Raw genomic sequence first — 21536 nt, forward strand, 5'->3', positions numbered from 1 at the left:
GGGTAGGACTCTTGGATGATACAAGACTGGTCATGAGCTGAATAATGTTGAAGCTGGGTGACAGGTACACAGCAGTGCATTTTGCTATCCTATTTTTGTATTTTTGAAAATTTCCGGGACTTTCCTGGAGGTCCAGTAGTTAAGACTCCGCGTTTCCACTGCAGGGGGCATGGGTTTGATCCCTGGTTGGGGAACTAAGATCCCAGAAGCAGCCAGGCGCAGCCAAAAAAAAAAAAATAATAATAATTCCATACAAAAACCTTTCAAAACTTTTTGAATGAGTTGTCAACATTTAAAAGCCAGGCCAATTTCACATAAAAATTCAGATTTCCACATTCTCTTAAGAAGTAAGGTGACTTGGCAACCCTGGACTCGATGCCTGCGGGGCAACAGTCAGCAAGAGCAGAGCAGGTCATGTCCTCCTGTTTCTCAGAGCCCCGTCCTGGCCCGGTTCACACATTTACCTCACTGTCTGCTACCTGCAGGCACTGGAGTTTGGGGGCCCAGGTGCTGGGGAGAGTGGGACGGAAGAGAAGGAGAAAAGGGCTCACGAGAGAGGGACAAGGGAATAGAGAAGTCCCTGAGGATATTAAACATCTTTGATTGTCACTCTTGTGGCTGAGCACACGGAGATTTTGAAAACAGCATAGCAATAAGAAAACACGGACCAGGTGCAAGGCTGCCAAGGGCCTGAGCAGACCCTGTTCACGTGTGCGGGCGCTTACAACAGAACACAAGCAGACAGGGGCCCATTTCCCTCGAAGAGTCCTTTCAAGAACAGTTGCATTTCTTTAAAGAAAAGCCAAGCTTGGGGGCAGCCCCTGGCCCCTTGTTTGATACTCACCTGAGCAGCTCTATCAGCCGCTCCTCCAGGAATTTCTTGGTTCTATTCAGGTCATCCAGGTCAGCAAGCATCTTCTGGTCATTCTTTTCCCTGTCTGTCGCCTCCTGGCAGAGTCTGTTGTAATACTCCTGGATCTTTGTCGTGGCTTTTTCAAGTTCCTTCTGGGTCCTGGTGGAGGAGTAGTAAGTTTTCCTTATTACCCACCACTTCCAGCTTCCCCCGTGCCTCTGGGCTAATCCAGGCCTCTAATGGGGGGTCCTGCTGCCCTACCAGGCTTTCCCCTTCATGGGGGGAGCCCCTTGGCACGGCCCCACTCACAGGCTGTACACTCTCTTAAGCCTTCGAAACTTCCCTCACACACCCAAACTCTTCACACACCACTACCCCTCACGACAAATACAAGGGACATTTGGGAGAGGAGGCTGAGCTCAGGTCACTAGGAGCACCCCACGTGCGTCAAACTCTGTACCACTTGGTTCTTGGGCAGAGACTGAGGTTTTGAGAGGAGCCCGACGGGTTAAGTACACGGGCTGGTGATGGCAGTACACACAAGAGGAAAAAGGAGCCAGGAGAGAAAGAACAGAGGCGTAGCTTCCTGGAGATGACCACACAGAGAAGCGTCTATCTTCCATGTGTCTTTGGGACTCTACACGTGGGGCTTGGCATGGGGTACACGGCAGGCACTCAATCTACACTGCGAGGCGTTCAACCTGACAACGCTGAGGCCTAAGGAATCCTGTTCTGGGTGCTTCGGAGCCTCAAGCTGCAGCGGGGGGGCCGGCGGAACCACTGTCTTCCCGCCCTTGCCCACTTCTCTTTCAGCTCACCTGTCCCCTAAGGCAGTGGTTTTCCAAGGATGCCTTATAAAGCAAGGCATTCCTAACAGCTCCATTAAAACAGAGGGCTGTGCAAGACCAATGAATCTGTACCTAAGCCAGCCTTTCCATGTCCAGTACAAAGTTGTCAGGAGGTGGTTGTTTACTAGACACTGTCCTCCAAAATGATCTCGGGCGCGCACACACACACACACACACACACACACACACACACACACACACACAGTTATAGCATTAAAAAGAATGCCACCAACTTCGGAGGTTCTACTTAAATTGTCACATGAACACCACCTGGCTAAGGGAAGCCAGAGTCCTATAGGATTCAAACTCTGTAAGGAGTCAGATGAGAAGAAATGTACGTTGAGGTTACTAAACATCCGGCGTGGTCTGGATCTCCCATTGAGCCGGGGCCCAGGCCTAGAAGCAGATGGTAGGAGATGGGTGGAAAAGTTAAAGCCTCGGGAGAATTTGGGGTGTCTGTTTTTGCTGGGAGCACACATGCGATCAGGTCCCAGCAACCCCTGTTGTAATACTCCTGGATCTGTATTACTGTATTACTGTATTACCTGTATTACTCCTGTAATACTCCAGTTTGGCCCCATCACCAGACAGTGGGCTGATGATGCTCACAACTCCGGGTGGCCCCCAAGCCTGAAGATGAAGAGGTCTCGGGGGTGGACACAGGTAGGGCCATACTTTAAGGTTAAAAAAAAATTATGATGGAGCTTCCCTGGTGGCGCAGTAGTTGAGAGTCCGCCTGCCGATGCAGGGGCATGGGTTCGTGCCCCAGTCCAGGAAGATCCCACATGCCGCGGAGCGGCTGGGCCCGTGAGCCATGGCCGCTGAGCCTGCGCGCTCCGCGGCAGGAGAGGCCACAACAGTGAGAGGCCTGCGTACCGCAAAAACAAACAAACAAACAAAAAAACCCCATTATGATGAAAGGGCGACAGCACGATGTGGTCTCCACAGACACAGCACCAGAGAGTCTCCAGGAAGACAAGCTGATCCTGCTCCCTGGCTCGCCCACTCACTCTCAGATGAGCTTGCGAGAACCTCACACCTAACCCTGCAGCCTCTCATTTCAGAGAGGAAACGAAGAACTCAAGTCAAAACACACAGAGGGAAAACACGCACACACAATACTCTCACACCAGTACCCTAAAATAAAACAAAACACTAAACTATCTGTCTATATATTTTTTAGGGTAGTCGTTGAGACAAAGACTCTGGAGCCAAATGTTCTGAGTTCCAATCCTGTCATCACCACTTACACACTGTGTGACCCTGGGCAAGTGACTTCACTCCTCTGAGCCTTGTTTTCCTCATCTATGAAATGGGATAAATAATAATACCATCCTCACAAGACCATTGGGAGGATTAAATGGGCAAATAAATACCAAGTATTTAAAACGGTACCTGCCACATTTTAGGCATTACTTAAATGTTTGCTGTTAGTAGTACCATGATTATCTCCCAGCTTTTACTTCATTTTAGTTTTACCAAAGCATGAAGTTACTGAACTGAAATATGCCCTGCTAGAGATAAGACAATGGAATTAAGAGAAAGGGTCTCTGCAGCCTTCTATAGGCTTGTGACAGGCAGATTGCCAAGGTTCTCCGTGGCATGCTTCTGACATAAGCACTTTATGAGTCTGTGGCTTTTCTTGCAAAAGGGCTTCTTTAACCTGATATGAGTGGTTGACTTTCTAAATGACTGTACCAAACACCCCCTCCCTTGAGGACTCTCCCACTGGCCGCGTGGGTGGACCGTGTAACTAACCTGTCCAAGTCTTGGCGCAGGGCGGCCCCCTCCTCATCCTTTCTCAGCATGGCGGCCTGGCACTCAGCAAGGTGCTTGCTGGTACAGCTCAGCTTCTCTGCCGCATCGGCCTGGGAAGCCTGGCACAGGACAGCAGGGAGAAGACGCTCGGTTGCAGAAGCCCATGCAAGATGCCATCAAGTGACTGGCATGTTCCCCACCCCATCTGGCTGGCGCACTTCTAACAGGAGGGGCTTTTGTCTGTTTTTAAGTTCAAGAAACCACGAACTAGTATGTGTGTGGAGTATGACAGACTCCCATTTGTAATTATGTCCCTCAAGCATCAGCTGCAACCTGTTGTGGTGGCTGGTGGGGCAGCAGGTATCAGAATCTCCGGGGTGGGGGTAGAGGTGGGGTGGCAGGGTACAGGAGTCACTGAAAAAAGTCACTGCCATGAAAACGGGTTTCAGTCCCACCCCTGCTCTGGCTCACGTCAGAAACCCTGACTTGGAGAACATCTGCAGAGAGGGATGACTTATTTCCTTTCCATAAGACACAGGGGCGGTGAAAAGCACACTTGACAGCTCTAGCCAGGTGTTCAGGGAGTGGAAGAGCCATGACACAGACTCAGGTTGTCTACAAAGGTGAGCTGACGGCAGCTTTAGCCAGGGCACTGGAACTCCTGCAGGGAGGCCTCTCTGATGGTCCAATGAAAGCCAAGCCACATCCCCTTCCTCGACAGGCCCACAACCTGGGAGTGGAATGACCAGGTGAACGATAGGCCGGCCGCTGCTCAGGGCTCACAGGAGCACCTCCCCTGGGCCTCAGGGGCCAGGCTTACCTTCAGCTTCCCCACAGCCTCCTCGGCAGCCAGTAGCTGCCGACCTTGCTCCTCCAACTGGCCCCTGAGGCTCCTGCATTCTTCACTGGAGGTCTGGAGAGGATGAGAAAGGGATCAGAAAAGTGGGGTCCTTGTTCTGAGACTCCCTCGGCCCCACTCCCCCAAAATGGGTAAAAACAAGCTACCTCTCTCTTTTTCTCCCAAACTCAATAAACTTTGGGCTTCCCTGGTAACACAATCTTGTCAAGCCAAGAGACTTAAGCTTGGTCCCCAAACTTAGAATTTCATTTCTGCCAAGGAAAGGTGGAGTATGAGCCACATGGAACTGTAAGGGGTGGGGTGACACAAGGTGGGAGGCACATCTGTGGGAACACAATAGTTGCCTAAGAGAGAGGTCAGGAGTGGTCTGAGTGCACAGACCCAGAAGCAAACAGATACATCAGAAGCCAAAGCCCCGTAGATGTCTGCCTGTGTCCTCACTCTTAACTCTTTCTCTGCAGTTCAAGACACGTGGTAAACGCTGTTCTCATAAGCTTGTCTATCCCAAGGGCTCTGTGAAAACGAATTGAGTTGGTTTCCTACAACTGCTCTGCTATCAGGAGGCACCTGAAGGGACAGAGAATCCAGGGACAGGACTCGAGGCAGTCAGGAACTCACATGCCAAAAGGGGCTGAACAAGTACATAAACGAGTACAAGGAAAATAGCAGAGGATGCACGCTTCCTTAAAGTGGGCAGTCCCCACCCAGCTCCTGCTGACTGCTGCCACGTAGGAATGAGAGCACAGGCTTTAGGAACTCCCAAGATTTCAAAAGAAGTCCAAAAACTGAATCTATAAACACTGAAATGTTGGCTACTAAGTTAAACAAAATTCTGTGTGGGCCAAACTTGTCTGTAATGGCCTTAAATTTAGACGTCTGGGTTAAGGCATCCCTCTCCAATGCTGTATCCCTAACATGTTCCTGCAGGGAGAAGGATGCTGTGAGCTATGACACCAGGATGAGGCCATGTTGGCCTGGGCCCCCAGGACATTCTTGGGCCCTCATGTGCCACCTGGCCCAAGGTGCATCCCAACCACTCATGGACCCACCAGGCCCTGCTGCAGGAGACAAGTGCAGCTCAGATGGTCAAGGTGAGGGTTACCTTAAGTCTGCTCTGGTAGTCCATGATCTCGGTGCTCAGCTGGAACCTGAGGGTGTCGAGCTCCTGGCGTGCAGTCTCCCGGATGCTCTGGGCCTGCTGCTCGGCCTGGGCCAGCTGGGCCTGCAGGCCAGGCAGTGAGTCAGCTGCCTCCTCAGCTGCCTTCAGCTTCCCCTGCAAGCTCTCCTTCTCTCGCCGCAGCCCTGCCACTTGGTGTTCCAGGCCCTCCCGCTCCTTGGAGGCTGCCTCTTTGGCATCCTGGAGCTCCTGCATGGCGCGGGCCAGCGCCCCCTCCAGCGGCTCTTTCTCCGCGGTCAGCGCGCAGACCTGGATGCCGAGCTCGGCCATATCCGTGTTGGCCCGGTGCGGCTGCTCTTGCAGCTCAGCAGGTTCTAGCTGCGCCTCCTCGGAGCTGCCTGTTGCCTGGGACAGCTCCTCCCACACTACTTGGAGCTCCTCCCTCCGCTGGGCCTCTCCGGCCCTTTCCTCCTGCAGCGCCCCTTCACGCTCCGAGCACTGCACCAGCTCCTGAATGTGGGCCCTGGTGAGGGCTTTGTTCTGCTCCTTCAGTTGCTGCACGAGGGCCTTGTGCTCCCTCAGAGCGGCCTCGGCCACGCTCAGCTGGCTCAGCACCTTCTCCCGGTCACCCAGGGCTGCCTGCAGCTTGGCCTGGAGGTCCAGCATCCCAGCCTGCAGTCTCTGGGCCTCCCCCTGATGGCTCTCCAGCTGTGCCTGAGACAGGGCCATCTGGGCTGCTAGCTCCTGGGACGCGTGGTCTTGAGGTGGGCTGAACCCCTGTTGGCTTTTGTCTGCTGTGAGGGTCTCGATCAGCTGGGTCTGCTGGCGGCACCGGTCCTCAAGCGCCCTGACCTCCCCAGCCCGGGCCTCCGCTAGCTGCCGGCACTGCTCCACCTGCTCCCGCAGCTGTTGGCATTCGGCCTCCTTGCTTTGCAGGGCAGCCTCCTTCTCAGCCACATGGGCCCTCATGGTCTCCTTGGCCTTCTTCACAGCCAGGAGGCTTGCCTCCATCTGGTCTCCCATGTGCCGGATGCTGGCCTGCTCTGACTGCAGGGAGGCCAGGGAGCCCTGGATGGCCGCCTCCCGCTGCTGCAGCGCTTGATAGTCAGCCTGCAGGGCCTGAAGCTTATCCTCCAACAGCTGGTTGCGCTCCACCACATTCTGCAGCTCCTTCTCCAGCTCCCTGTTGGCCTGCTGGAGCTTCTCCTGGCCGGCCCCTTGCATCTTGGGATCGTCCACCTGTCCCTCCCACAGGCCCCTCTGTTCCTCCTCCGGCTTCTCACAGGCCTGCTGCAGGGTGGGGCTCAGAGCCTCGTGCTCCGCAGCCGCCACAGGCAGATCTGGGCCTGACTGCGCAGCAAGTCGCTCCAGCGTCCCCACCCTCTGGCTGAGGCGGTCTTTGTCCTGGATGAGCTGCTTCTTCTGCTCCTCCAGGTCACTCACGTGCTGGCTCACCTGGGCCAGCTGGGTCTCCAGGAGCTGCAGCTGCCGCGTCAGGGACCTGGCCTCCTGCTCCAGCAGCCCCTTTTCCTCCTGCCGCCGCTGCTCCTCTCGCCTCCCCTCCGCGAGCTCTTCCTCCAGGGAGCTCAAGTGGGCCAAGGACTCGTGCAGCTGACGCTGGAGCTGGGCTGCCTCCTGCCCCTTCCTGGACAGCTCTTCCCGGAGCGGGGCCATCTCCTCCACCAGGCGCTCCAGGCTGGCCCGGGCCTCCTCCTTCAGCTGCAGCTCTTTGGCCAGCTGCTCCAGCTGGGTGCTCTCCCTTTCCAGGAGCTTCTCCCCCAGCTCCTGAGTCTCCAGGGGCGAGTCACTGGGGATGCGCTTTTGTCGCCCCTTTGCGTCCAGTGCCATGTCAGCCTTCTGCTCGGCTGCACTCAGCTGGTCTGGGACATCAGCTGAGCCCTGGTCCTTCCTGCCCAGGGAGTCACGTGTGGCCTCGAGCTCCCGAGCCAGGGGCTGCAGTAGGGACTCCAGCCGCCGCAGGGCTGAGAGGTAATCCTCCTCCTTCTCCGAGGCCCCCAGCTCCAGGGCCTGCAGGCACGTCTGCAGCTCCTTCACAGTGTTCTGTGTGGCCTGGGTGACTTCCCACTGCTCCTGGAGCGCGGCCACCACACCGGCGAGGCGAAGGTTGTCCTCGGCGGCGGCGCGGCCCCTCTCTCTCTCTGCCTGCAGCTGCTCTCCATGCAGGCTGACGGCCGCCCTCAGCTCCTGGTTCTCTCTTTCCCGCTGCTGCATCTGCTCCTTCAGCTGCTTCTCGCGCACCTCCAACTGGTCCAGCTCTAGCCGCAACTCGTCAAAGCCCTCCAGTGCCTCATGGTTTAAGGGGTTGCTCAGGTCAAGGTGGGAGGTCATCTCCTGAGTCTGGGGAGGAAACACGAAAAACAAGTGGCTTGGGTATGAAGCCACATTGCTGCTTGGCAAAACTTTAGAAGTTAATGAGAACATAAGTAAAAATACAGCAATTACATGACCTAAGCTTAGTCTATCGAGCTATTCAAAGGACTGGGACCCCTTTGCTCAAAGCATATGCCAGAGGAGGTCAGTAGCACATCCTAAAATATGATGCAACGCCACATGTGTGAGCTCCACTGAGACCCAGAACTTGCGTTTCCCATTCAGCCTCCTGTAGCTTTGGTAACATAATGGATGCTGGCTCTTAGAGAAATGATGTTACATGTAAACTACTGCTTCCCCATTGCACCCTACCCACAATTCCTGTTGCAATTAAATCACAAAATAGGGTAAAAATGCTACTTATACTGATTAGTCTTATTTTGCTTTGCTGATTAATTTCAGCGTTCTTTTCCATTAAACTATACGATACATTCACATTTCTAACAAAATTAATGAAACTGACCTGACGCACTAACGTTTACTGAGCGCTAGCCTGTGCCAAGTCCTTAAGCACTGTGCGTGTGTGCCCTCATTTACTCCCTACAACCACCTTACAGGCTGGTATGAGATTGTACAGATGAGAGAGCTCAAGTTTCGACAGGGTAAGTCACCTTCCCAGGGTCACACAGGGGGCGAGTGACAGTCAGGATTTGACCTTGCCACTTTTAATCACAGTGCCAAACCACTTCTTCTGAAACACTTTAAAAAGCTTTTAAAAGAATTTAGTTTTTAAAAGGCCTAAATTCCTTTTGGTTATAAAAACCTGGACTCGAGGAAACAGTGGGTAGGACTGAGGGGTTATATCGCTCGGGTTGGAACACCAGGCATCTGAGAACATCCCCCTGAGCTGGGAGGGGCAAGAACATGCCCTGGTTGACATGACAGAGAGGGAGTCCCCAGCCTTCTTGGCATTACCTGCAGGTAGCTGCTCACCAAACTGCTCATGCTGGAGCTTCGGCTGGGGGGTCTCCATAAGTAAGCAGAAGAGCCAGTGCCCAGGGTCCTCCTGCGGGGCCACAAAACAGACATGCTTGCATCAGAGCAGGGAACACACACACATACACACACACTCGGGGAGGCCTTGGCTGTCACTAGGCAACCAGGTGGTGGTAGCGGCAGTGCCCTCCCAGGTTCACTAAGAAGGCAAAATCCAACAATTTCCACCAAAGCACACATTCAGGTTGGTCGCAGCAGCTGGACCCCGCTGTTGAAGTCTAAGCATGATGGCTTTGCTCTCACTGCCAAAAAGGAACGAAGTGAACATAGTATTTCCCAGTTTTTAGTTTAAGTTTTCCTAGAACCTTCGATGCCAGCCATAACTTGTCTACCAGGCAGGAACCAACAACAGTCAATCTGGTAAATAAAGGTCATGCTGTGCTTCAGGCCTTGAGGTCACTGCTTTACGTTATGTTACACGAGTAACGTGGCTGGAAGACCTCTTCTGGTTCACACACGACATTTCCCTCACTGCAGAAAGTTCTATTTGATGGCGCTAGTCATTGCAAACGCAACACACTTTTACTTAACGACCAGAATCTTCTCCTTAATCCGCAATTATTGCATTTTAAACCTTGTTAGTCTCCACAACCCAACAACTGCACTTCTCAGTATCTACCTGAAAGACAGTCACATATGTGCATAAGGTGACGTGTGGGGATGCTCCTGGCAGCACCGTCATGGTGGAAAAAGCAGAACCTTTCTAACTCCACATCACTAGAGAAACAGATAAACTGTTTACTCACACAATGGAATACTCTATGCCACAGGTTGGCAATCTTTTTTTGTAAAGGGCCAGATAGTGAATATTTTCGGTTGGCAAGCCTTACGGGCTCTGTCACAATTCAACTCTGCCACTGTAGCATGAAAGCAGCCATAGACAATCGGTAAATGAAGGTGTGTTACACATGGCCCTGTGGGCCGTGGTTTGCCAGCCCTACTCCACATCTATAGAACTCCCTGTACAAACACAGATAAAAATCTCAAAAACAATGTGGAATGAAAAAAGCAACCTGCAAAAGTATAGCCATCTCATGATTCAATCAATGTAGCAAATTAAAAATATACATATAAAATACAACTATACATACGTAATATTTACAGGCACATGTAGTGAAACACAAATATTGGGGAATGACATGCATTAACTACAGGGTTGTAATTACTCCTAGAAAGGAAGAAAAGGAGAAAGGATGGCCGTGGGGTGGGGCTTTATTGGGATCTATAATATTTTATTTCTTTAAAAAAAAAAGGTATCAGACATAACAAAAAAATCCCACAAGAACCAGCTTGAAGGGACTTTGACTGGCCAAATATAAGGCACCTTAAGGTTTAAAATAATTACAGTGACAGAATATAACCTATTGAAAAAAATAAGAATCCACGAGTCAATACTGCTATAAATGAATAAATAGATGGGGAAGAAGGAAAAGATCTTCCTTACAATAGAATGCCAACTATTAGTGTAGAAGGAATGATGGAGTCAGAAAATCACTCTGGTAACCATGATAGTAACTGATTCAGGAAAGATTTACCAGATGCTAAAACTAACAGGAGGGAGATTTAAAAGAAACAGGATAAAAACCTAGTCTCAGGCTTCCCTGGTGGCGCAGTGGTTAAGAGTCCACCTGCCGATGCAGGGGACACGGGTTCGTGCCCCGGTCCGGGAAGATCCCACATGCCGTAGAGCGGCTGGGCCCGTGAGCCATGGCCGCTGAGCCTGCGTGTCCGGAGCCTGTGCTCCGCAACGGGAGAGGCCGCAACAGTGAGAGGCCCGCGTACCCGCAAAAAAAAAACAACAAAAAACCTAGTTTCAAAATGTCTTCCCATAAGATACATATTAATTACAAACAGAGAAACAGTAACTTTAGGAGAAACCTGGCTAACACCACCTTAACCAAATGATCATGGTTCACCTTGCAAGTAATGAAACAAACCAACATCCTGTGTCTCTGGGTACAATGTGCTGAGGACACAACACCTCGGGTATTTCTGCCAAAAATGCTTAATCTGAATCTAATAATGAGAAAACACTAGACAAACTCAAATTAAGGAACATTTTACAAAATAACTGGCCTGTACTTTTCAAAAATGTCTGTGCAAAGAGGAGAAACTGTTCCAAATGAACAAGGACTAGGGAGACCCAACAATTCACTGCCATGTGATCCTGGATTATAAAAGACATGTCTGGTGTAATTCTTAAAATTTGAACACAGTCTGTAGATTAGACAGCAGTATTGTATCAATGTTCTGTGATTTTAACAATTGAACTGAGGTTATATAGATATCCCTGACTTTAGGAAAGGATGTCCCTGATTTTAGGAAATACACGATGAAGTACTTAGGAGTAAAGGGGAATCAGGTCTGTAACTTATACTCAAATGATGCAGGAAATAAACCAACATGTTTACATAAAGATAAAGAACGATAAGAAATTCCCTGGCGGTCCAGTGGTTAAGACTCCACGCTTCCACTGCAGGAGGCGCAGGTTCAATCCCTGGTGGGGGAACTAAGATCCCACATGCCACGTGGCACGGCCGGAAAAAAAAAACAAAGAGAGAGAGAGAGAAAGAATGATTAAAACGTTTGTAGTAAAATACTGATAACTGGGGAATCAAAGTGAATGAGTACCGTGTACTATTTTTACAACTTTTCTGTAAGTCTGAAATGATTTTAAAATTGAACAGTTCTAAAAATGACACGAAGTAAATATGGCAAAAAGGTTAGCTCTTAAATCCTGGTGGTTGGCAAATGGGTTCCATTATAGTCAGTATTTTTTCCTCCATAGAAAGAAGTCCCTAATAAGAAATACAAAAATTGGAAAAAAACCAAAACAAAACACCACCTTATTCACAGAAAGCAAAACAAAACAAAGAATGCTGGACTTGAGTTTAACTCAAGTCTAGTACCCTGGCCCTGCTGCCTGCCAGCTATGTGAATCTAGGCAAGTCCCTCCACTCTCTGAGCCTGTTTCCTCAGCACCTTGCTCCTGGAACAGTTGTGAGGATGCAGTTAGACAGTGTGTGAGTGCCGTACTGGTATAGGAAAAGAAAACACAGCAAAGCAACCTTTCCAGCAAACCTTACATGGACGAGCCTTCGCTCCCTCTCTTACTGGCCTCCACGATAACTGTATCTATGAGAACATATTGGGGAAAAGCCCACTTGCTCCCCGCTTGCTCCCACACCAAGCCCCTTAACACATCTGAAAACCTTGGGTTTCACATATGCGTCTCCACTGACTCATGCCACCTGGCCAGTTAGGTTAGTTTAAGGTTGGAGCCTCCAGATGCTATCGCTAGTCACGATTCAACCAAGTCTGTAAAATCAGCAAGGATAAGAGTTGCAAAGCTACAGGTAATTTACTGCATGAGCAAAACTGCTTTGAGTAGACTGGTGGCAAGCTTCAAAACTTCAAACACCTCTTTCCGCTCTTTTCAACCAAGCAATTAATTCTTCAAGGTACCTGGCAAACGTCGGCCAGGCAGCATCCAGGTCATAGCCCCTCGATGCCAGGTCAAACTGGATGTCGGTCAGCTCGTAGAGTTGGCCCACGATGTCAGAGCTCAGCTTTGGCTTCAGAAAGGGGCTCCTTGCGTAGTACCAGTCACTGCAGGGAAACACAAAAAGGGGTCAAGTGCAGGAGTACATAAAGAAAGGCAAGAAATCAGTCCTCCCAGTAAGGCTCTGCCTCATCAAATTCCAACTCAGATAACTAAATTAATTAAAGACAGACACATACACATACACCCCAATTTGATTTTCACTGCAGGAGCACATAACTCTCAAATAAGTTTGCTCTTCTTCAGGGAAATTACTGAAATGAATTATATGCTTATTTGTTTATTATTTATATCATACCTATTTCCAAATGAATGCGAGAAACCTTAAATCTGAATTACTGTCCAAGAAAAGGCAGTTGTAGGGGAAAGAACACTTTTTTTTTTTTGCGGTACGCGGGCCTCTCACTGCTGTGGCCTCTCCCGTTGCGGAGCACAGGCTCCGGACGCGCAGGCTCAGCGGCCATGGCTCACGGGCCTAGCCGCTTCGCGGCATGTGGGATCTTCCCGGACCGGGGCACGAACCCGTGTCCCCTGCATTGGCAGGCGGACTCTCAACCACTGTGCCACCAGGGAAGCCCCAGAACACTTCTTTTTTCAAAGAAAATCTTGTCTTCTATCCCCTCCAGAGAACTCAATACAGGACAATGAACTCACTGCTAATTTCTGTCCAGACACCAACATAAAAGCCAAGGAACAAAACATCTCCATTTGGAAGTGGTAGTTGTTTCACTTCACGTGAAGCAATAAGAATTAAAAAGACAACACTGATGAGTTTAATGAGCTACTCGGCTGAACTGGGATACACTGGGAGTCAAGCTGTTTATGACAGTTTTCACCAAACATCACAACAAAATAACCTTCAAATCAAATGTGCAAAGGTTCTCAACTCACATGCATTCACAAAGCCTGGCACATGCAAGAGCAATACACATTTATGCAAATCAATCTTAAAGGGGACAAAATGAAACAAAATATTCCCCCCCAATGGTCTTCCTTTAATTCAGAAGTATTTCTTTTAATTAACTGGAAGAACACTCCAGAGGTAGAGGGGAGGCAGAGCTGGAAAAGGGATGCCGGGCAAGCCAAAGAGGTTCAGCTGACTGGCAGCTGATCTGCGGCTCCTAATCTGACACCCTCTCCCCGCCTTACACGCTCAACCCCACCTCTCCCTCCTCCTTCCCCTCCTGCTGAGGCTTCAGCACTAGGGGCACAAAGGCTCCCAATCTGGTCACTCATCACAATCCCCAGGGAGCCCAGACCCATGGGGCGGGTGCTGACTCTGTCTCAGGTGAGGCCCCAGGCTCGTTGGTGTTAAAAACCCCACAGGTGATTCTGATGAGAGGCCAAGGCTGCAACCCACTGGTCCAGGGTGACCAGTGGGGTCTGCCCATTAGTGCCAGCACCAAGGACCTGCCATCCACCAGAGGAAACTACCTGGCATTAGAAGTTCAGAGACCTAGACCCAAGCTCCTGCTTTCTGCCTCAGCATCAGTGGGGCCCAGAGAAAGGCATTTGGCCTCTCTGAGCCTCACTTTCCTCACCTGTGACAGCTCAGTGCTAACTGCCCAATGTGCGCCAAGGACTGTGGTAGGGAAGGGGAGAGGAGGATGATAGGGGGAGGTCCCTGCTTGTGCCAGGGTGTGACACAGACAGGCACTGCTGCTGTGGTTGTCATTATTATTGTTTAGTTTATCACATTTATTTGAGGTCTTCTGAACTTGTTTCAGCGATGTTATACACTTTAATACATGCTGAAAAGTGCTGAAGAATTGTTCACTGCAAAAACAATAATTTAAAAAGAAAAATATACATAATCCTATCCTTTATCAAATCATGTTCTCATATACTTTTTTTTAAATAGATCTTTATTGGAGTATAATTGCTTCACAATACTGTTAGTTTCTGTTGCACAACAAAGCGAATCTTCCACGTGCATATACATGTCCTCATATCCCCTTTCTCTTGAGCCTCCCTCCCATCCTCCCTATCCCACCCCTCTAGGGACATTGCAAAGCACGGAGCCGATCTCCCTGTGCTAGGCTGCTGCTTCCCGCCAGACAACTATTTTACATTCGATAGTGTATATATGTCGATGCTACTCTCACTTTGCCCCAGCTTCACCTCCTACCCCATGTCCTCAAGTCCATTTTCTATGTCTACCTCTTTATTCCTGCCCTGCAACTAGGTTCATCAGTACTTTTTTTTTTTTTAAGATTCCATATATATGCATTAGCATACGGTATTTGGTTTTCTCTTTCTGACTTACTTCACTCTGTATGACAGACTCTAGGTCCATCCACCTCACTACGAATAACTCAATTTTGTTTCTTTTTATGGCTGAGAAATATCTATTGTATATATGTGCCACATCTTCTTTATCTATTCATCTGTCGATGGACATTTAGGTTGGTTCCAAGTCCTGGCTATTGTAAATAGTGCTGCAATGAACACTGTGGTACATGTCTCTTCTGGAATTATGGTTTTCTCAGGCTATATGCCCAGTAGTGGCATTGCTGGGTCATATGGTAGTTCTATTTTCAGTTTTTTAAGGAACCTCCATACTGTTTTCCGTAGTGGTTGTATCAATTTACATTCCCACCAACAGTGCAGGAGGGTTCCCTTTTCACCACACCCTTTCCAGCATTTATTGTTTCTAGATTTTTTGATAATGGCCATTCTAACTGGCATGAGGGGATATCTCATTGTAGTTTTGATTTGCATTTCTCTAATAATTAGTGATGATGAGCATCTTTTCATGTGCCTGTTGGCCATCTGTATGTCTTCCTTGGTGAAATGTCTATTTAGGTCTTCTGCCCATTTTTGGATTGGGTTGTTTGTTTTTTGATACTGAGCTCCATGAGCTGTTTGTATATTTTGGAGATTAATCCTTTGTCCATTGTTTCATTTGCAAATATTTTCTCCCATTCTGAGGGTTGTCTTTTCGTCTTGTTTATGGTTTCCTTTGCTGTGCAAAAGCTTTGAAGTTTCATTAGGTCCCATTTTTTGTTTTTATTTGTTTTTGTTTTTATTTCCATTACTCTAGGAGGTAGGTCAAAAAAGATCTTGCTGTGGTTTATGTCAACAAGTGTTTTTCCTATGTTTTCCTCTAAGAGTTTTATAGTGTCTGGTCTTACATTTAAGTGTTTAATCCATTTGGAGTTTATTCTTGTGTATGGTGTTCTAATTTCATTCTTTTACATGTAGCTGTCCAGTTTTCTCAGCACCACTTATTGAAGAGGCTGTCTTTTCTCCATTGTAAGTTCTTGCCTCCTTTGTCATAAATTAGGTGCCCGTATGTGTGTGGGTTTATCTCTGGGCTTTCTATCCTGTACCAATGATCTATATTTCTGTTTCTGTGCCAGTACCATACTGTCTTGATTACTGTAGCTTTGTGGTATAGTTTGAAGTCAGGAAGCCTGATTCCTCCAGTTCCATTTTTCTTTCTCAAGATTGCTTTGGCTATTCGGGGTCTTTTGTGTTTCCATACGAATTGTAAAAGTTTTTGTTCTAATTCTGTGAAGAATGCCACTGGTAGTTTGATAGGGATGGCATTGAATCTGTAGATTGCTTTGGGTAGTATAGTCATTTTCACAATATTGATTCTTCCAATCCAAGAACATGGTATATTCCATCTGTTTGTCATCTTTGACTTCTTTCACCACTGTTTTATAGTTTTCTGAGTACAAGTCTTTTGCCTCCTTAGGCAGGATTTTTCCTAGGTATTTTATTCTTTTTGTTGCAATGGTAAAATGGGAGTGTTTCCTTAATTTCTCTTTCTGATTTTTTATTGTTGGTGTATAGGAATGCCAGAGATTTCTGTGCATTAATTTTGTATCCTGCAACCCTATGAAATTCATTGATTAGTTCTAGTAGTTTTCTGGTGGCACCTTTAGGATTTTCTATGTTTAGTATCATGTCATTGGCAAACAGTGACAGTTTTACTACTTCTTTTCCAATTTGGATTCCTTTTATTTCTTTTTCTTCTCTGATTGCTGTGGCTAGGACTTCCAAAACTATGTTGAATAACAGTGGTGAGAATGGACATCCTTGTCTTGTTCCTGATCTTAGAGGAAATGGGAAATGCTTTCAGTTTTTCACCATTGAGTATGATGCTTGCTGTGGGTTTGTCATATATGGCCCTTATTATGTTGAGGTAGGTTCCCTTTATGCCCATTTTCTGGAGGGTTTTTATCGTAAATGAGTGTTGAATTTTGTTAAAAGCTTTTTCTGCATCTATTGAGATGATCATATGGTTTTTATTCCTTGATTTGTTAGTGTGTTGTATCACAGTGACTGGTTTGCGTATACTGAAGAATCCTTGCATCCCTGGGATAAATCCCACTTGATTGTGGTGTATGATCCTTTTAATGTGCTGTTGGATTCTGTTTCCTAGTATTTTGTTCAAGATTTTTGCATCTATGTTCATCAGTGATATTGGTCTATAATTTTCTTTTTTTGTGATATCTTTTTCTGGTTTTGGTATCAGGGTGATGGTGGCTTCATAGAATGAATTTGGGAGTGTTTCTCCCTCTGCAATTTTTTGGAAGAGTTTGAGAAGGATCAGTGTTAGCTCTTTTCTAAATGTTTGATAGCATTTGCCTGTGAAGCCATCTGGTCCTGGACCTTTGTTTGTTGGAAGATTTTTAATTACGGTTTCAATTTCATTACTTGTGATAGGTCTGTCTATATTTTCTGATTCTTCCTGGTTCAGTCTTGGAAAATTGTACCTTTCCAAGAATTTGTCCACTTCTTCATGGTTGTCCATTTTATTGGCATATAGTTGTTTCTGGTAGTCTCTTATAATCTTTGGTATTTCTGCAGTGCCCGTTGTGATTTCTCCTTTTTCATTTTTAATTTTATTGCTTTGCGTCCTCTCCCTTTTTTTCTTGATGAGTCTGGCTAAGGGTTTATCAATTTTGTTTATCTTCTCAAAGAACCAGCTTTTACTTTTAGTGATCTTTGCTATTGTTTTCTTTGTTTCTATTTCACTTATTTCTGCTCTGATCTTTATGATTTCCTTCCTTCTACTGACTTTGGGTTTTCTTTGTTCTTCTTTCTCTGGCTGTTTTAAGTGTAGGGTTAGATTGTTTATTTGAGATTTTCCTTGTTTCTTGAGGTGACATTGTATTGCTATAAACTTCCCTCTTAGAACGGCTTTTGCTGCATCCCATAGGTTTTGGGTCATTGTGTTTTCATTGTCATTTGTTTCTATGTATTTTTTAATTTCTTCTTTGACTTCTTCAGCGATCTCTTGGATATTTAGCACCGCACTGTTCAGCCTCCATGTATTTGTTTTTTTTACAGTTTTTTTCCCTGTAATTCACTTCCAATCTCATAGCATTGTGGTCAGAAAAGATGCTTGATACGATTTCAATTTTCTTAAATTTTCTGAGGCTCCAATTCTGACCCAAGATGTGATCTATCCCGGAGAATGTTCCATGTGCACTTGAGAAGAAAGTGTATTCTGCCACTTTTGGGTGGAATGTTCTATAAATATCAATTAGATCTATCTGGTCTATTATGTCATTTAAAGCTTATGTTTCCTTATTTATTTTCTGTCTGGATGATCTGTCCATTGGTGTAAGTGGGGTGTTAAAGCCCCCTACTATTACTGTGCTACTGTCGATTTCTCCTTTCATGGTTTTTAGCATTTGCCTTATGTATTGAGGTGCTCCTATGTTGGGTGCATAAACATTTATAATTGTCATATCTTCTTGGATTGATCCCTTGATCATTATGTTGTGTCCTTCCTTGTCTCTTGTAACATTCTTTATTTTAAAGTCTATTTTATCTGATATGAGTATTGCTACTCCAGCTTTCTTTTGATTTCCATCTACATGGAATATCTTTTTCCATCCCTTCACTTTCAGTCTGTAAGTTTCCCTAGGTCTGAAGTGGGTCTCTTGTAAACAGCATATATATGGGTCTTGTTTTTGAATCCATTCAGCCAGTCTGTGTCTTTTGGTTGGGGCATTTAATCCATCTACATTCAAGGTCATTATCGATATGTATGTGCCTATTACCATTTTCTTAATTGTTTTTTTTTTTTTTTTTGCGGTACGCGGCCCTCTCACTGTTGTGGCCTCTCCCGTTGCGGAGTACAGGTTCCAGATGCGCAGGCTCAGCAGCCATGGCTCACGGGCCTAGCTGCTCCACAGCATGTGGGATCTTCCGAGACCGGGGCACAAACCCATGTCCCCTGCATCAGCAGGCGGACTCTCAACCACGGCGCCACCAGGGAAGCCCTTGGGTTTGTTTTTGTGGGCCTTTTTCTTCTCTTGTGTTTCCCCGCTTAGAGGAGTTTCTTTAGCATTTGTTGTAAAACTGGTTTGGTGGTGCTGAATTCTCTTAGCTTTTGCTTGTCTGAAAAGCTTTTGACTTTGGCATTGAATCTGAATGTGATCCTTGCTGGGTAGAGTACTGTTGGTTGTAGGTTTTTCTCTTTCATCACTTTAAGTATATCCTGCCACTCCCTTCTGGCTTGCAGAGGTTCTGCTGAAAAATCAGCTGATAACCTTATGGGGATTCCTTTGTATGTTATTTTTTGGTTTTCCCTTGCTGCTTTTAATATTTTTTATTTGAATTTCATTTTTGTTAGTTTGTTTAATATGTGTCTTGGTGTGTTTTTCCTAGGGTTTATCCTGTATGGGACTCTGTGCTTCCTGGACTTGGGTGACTATTTCCTTTCCCATGTTAGGGAAGTTTTCAACTATAATCTCTTCAAATATTTTCTCAGACCCTTTTTCTCTTCTTCTTCTTGGACCCCTATTATTTGAATGTTGGTGCGTTTAGTGTTGTCCCAGAGGTCTCTGAGATTGTCTTCAATTCTTTTCATTCTTTTTTCTTTATTCTGCTCCTCAGCAATTATTTCCACCATTTTGTCTTTCAGCTCACTTATTCGTTCTTGTGCCTCAGTTATTCTGTTATTGATTCCTTCTACTGTAATTCAGTTATTGTGTTGTTCATCTCTGTTTGTTCGTTCTTTAGTTCTTCTAGATCTTTGTTAAACACTTGTATTTTCTCAATCCATGCCTCCATTCTATTTCCGAGATTCTGGATCATCTTTATTCTCGTTACTCTGAATTCTTTTTCAGGTAGATTGCCTATTTCCTCTTCACTTATTTGGTCTTGTAGGTTTTTGCCTTGCTCCTTCATTTGTGACGTATTTTTTTGCCATCTCACTTTTTTTTTAATGAGTGGGATTGTGCTCCTGTCTTACTGGTTGTTTGGCCTGAGGCTTCTAACACTAGGGTTTGTAGGCTATTGGGTAGAGCTGGGTCTTGGTGCTGAGATGAGGAGCTCCGTGAGACCTCACTCCAAAGAATATTCCCTGGGGTGTGAGGTCCTGTTAGTCCAGTGGTTCAGACTTGGAGCTCCCACTGCAGGAGCTTTGGCCCAACCCTGGGCTCGTGAACCAAGATCCCGCAAGCTGCCTGGGGCAGCAGGAAAAGAAAGAAACATACAACAATAGCGAAGTAAAAAATAAAATTAGACTAGGAAACTAACAGATATGTTAGGAAAAATATAAAAATAAAAATATAGATGAATCAACAACCGTAAGGTACATTAGTACCACAATAGTAAAAAAGAGGAGGGAAAAGAAAAAAAATAAACAAAAATTTAAAACAGGGGGGGAAAAGGCCTTGCCTGTGGAGGGTGGGGCCTAAGCAAGGGTGAGGTTTGGGTGGTGGGTGGGGCCAATGCTCAGGACCCACAGGGCTGGAAAACACCCTGGGGGCTGTTGGGGTGCAGCTTAGGCTCAAGGAACAGAAGGGGCCCAGGCATGCTCCCCACCCCTGGTCTCAGAGGGCAGGGGACCTCACCTGGGAGCCCAGCGGGCTTCTTGGACGCCCAGCAGTCTTCCTGGACTCAAGTTGGCAGGGCAAATGCCCTCTGCTCCTCCTGGGTGGTCCCTCCCACCTGCCTCTCCTGATCTCCCCGGCCTCAGGGGCACTGATCCTGTCTGGCCTCCACTTCTCCTCCCTGCTCAGTCCCCCTACTGGTTCACTCTGGGGTTTCCTCCCATCTCCTTGGGCATCAGAGTCCCCCACCAGCGGCTGGCAGGCACCCTAGCTGTGGGGAGACACTAATTCTGCGTCTTCCCACACCGCCCTCTTGACTCCGCCTCCTCATGTTCTCATATACTTTCTAATTCTTTTATATATATTTTTGTAATTTCATTGTTGCCATTAGGATAGATAAGATTTGCATTCTTTTTCATTGATTATTATATTGTTGTTTTCCTTGTTGCTATACAGACTTCCTTATTGCAATTTTATTTATTTATTTGGCAGGCAAAGAGTGAGTTTATTAGCATAAGAAACTTGTGAGAGATACAAGTGGGCAGGCAAGGCAGCGCAGCAGCCCCAAGAACAGAGTAGGCTACATTTTTATAATCAAAGAAAAACTGGGGAGGGGAGACCACCTCTTCTTCACTCTTGGGCAGCTATCAAGGCTTACATAATTAGTTCCTCCTTTAACCCTATACAGTCTAACCTGGACAGTCATGGCGCTACTTAAATCATATTTATATTAGCAAAAGGGTGGTAACATATACTAAAATATGGTAATTCATCTCAGGTTTTGGTATACCTTATTGCAATTTTAAATGATGCCTTGTTATGTCATTTAAAATAATTTGCTGTAATTTTTAAAGATAAATTCATTTATTTATTTATTATTTTTTCTTTTTGGTCGTACTGTGTCTTTGTTGCTGCACGCGGCTTTCTCTAGTTGCGGCAAGTGGAGGCTACTCTTCGTTACCGTGCACGGGCTTCTCATTGCAGTGGCTTCTCTTGTTGTGGAGCATGGGCTCTAACGCATGCAGGCTTCAGTATTTGTGGCTCGTGAGCTCTAGAGCGCAGGCTCAGTAGTTGTGGCGCACGGGCTTAGCTGCTCCGCGGCATGTGGGATCTTCCAGGACAAGGGCTCAAACCCGTGTCCCCTGAATTGGCAGACAGATTCTTAACCACTGTGCCGCCAGAGAAGCCCTAATTTGCTGTAATTTAACAGCCTCCCATCATTGGACATTGATGGCTTCCATCTTGTGTATTGTAACTAGCATCACCATTTTTTTTTAAATTGAAGTCTAGTTGATTTACAATACTGTGTTAATTTCAGGTGTACAGCAAAGTGATTTGGTTACACATATA

At 46.8% G+C, this 21536-nt stretch overlaps 1 protein-coding gene across 2 annotated transcripts in view; it reads right to left on the reverse strand.

Moving 5' to 3' along the window:
* The window catches only part of FYCO1 (FYVE and coiled-coil domain autophagy adaptor 1), an 85700-nt gene that overhangs the window by 45293 nt on the left and 18871 nt on the right, over window positions 1-21536 (reverse strand). For both annotated transcript variants that reach the window (XM_060022338.1, XM_060022339.1), the window contains 6 exons: window positions 12288-12431; window positions 8742-8832; window positions 5421-7793; window positions 4280-4372; window positions 3460-3578; window positions 845-1012 (listed from right to left, as the gene is read on the reverse strand). In XM_060022338.1, coding sequence (XP_059878321.1) covers window positions 845-1012; window positions 3460-3578; window positions 4280-4372; window positions 5421-7793; window positions 8742-8832; window positions 12288-12431 — 2988 coding nt within the window. The remainder of the gene's footprint in view (window positions 1-844; window positions 1013-3459; window positions 3579-4279; window positions 4373-5420; window positions 7794-8741; window positions 8833-12287; window positions 12432-21536) is intronic.

This window comes from Delphinus delphis, chromosome 10 (assembly GCF_949987515.2).
Source record: "Delphinus delphis chromosome 10, mDelDel1.2, whole genome shotgun sequence".
Classification (NCBI taxonomy): domain Eukaryota; kingdom Metazoa; phylum Chordata; class Mammalia; order Artiodactyla; family Delphinidae; genus Delphinus; species Delphinus delphis.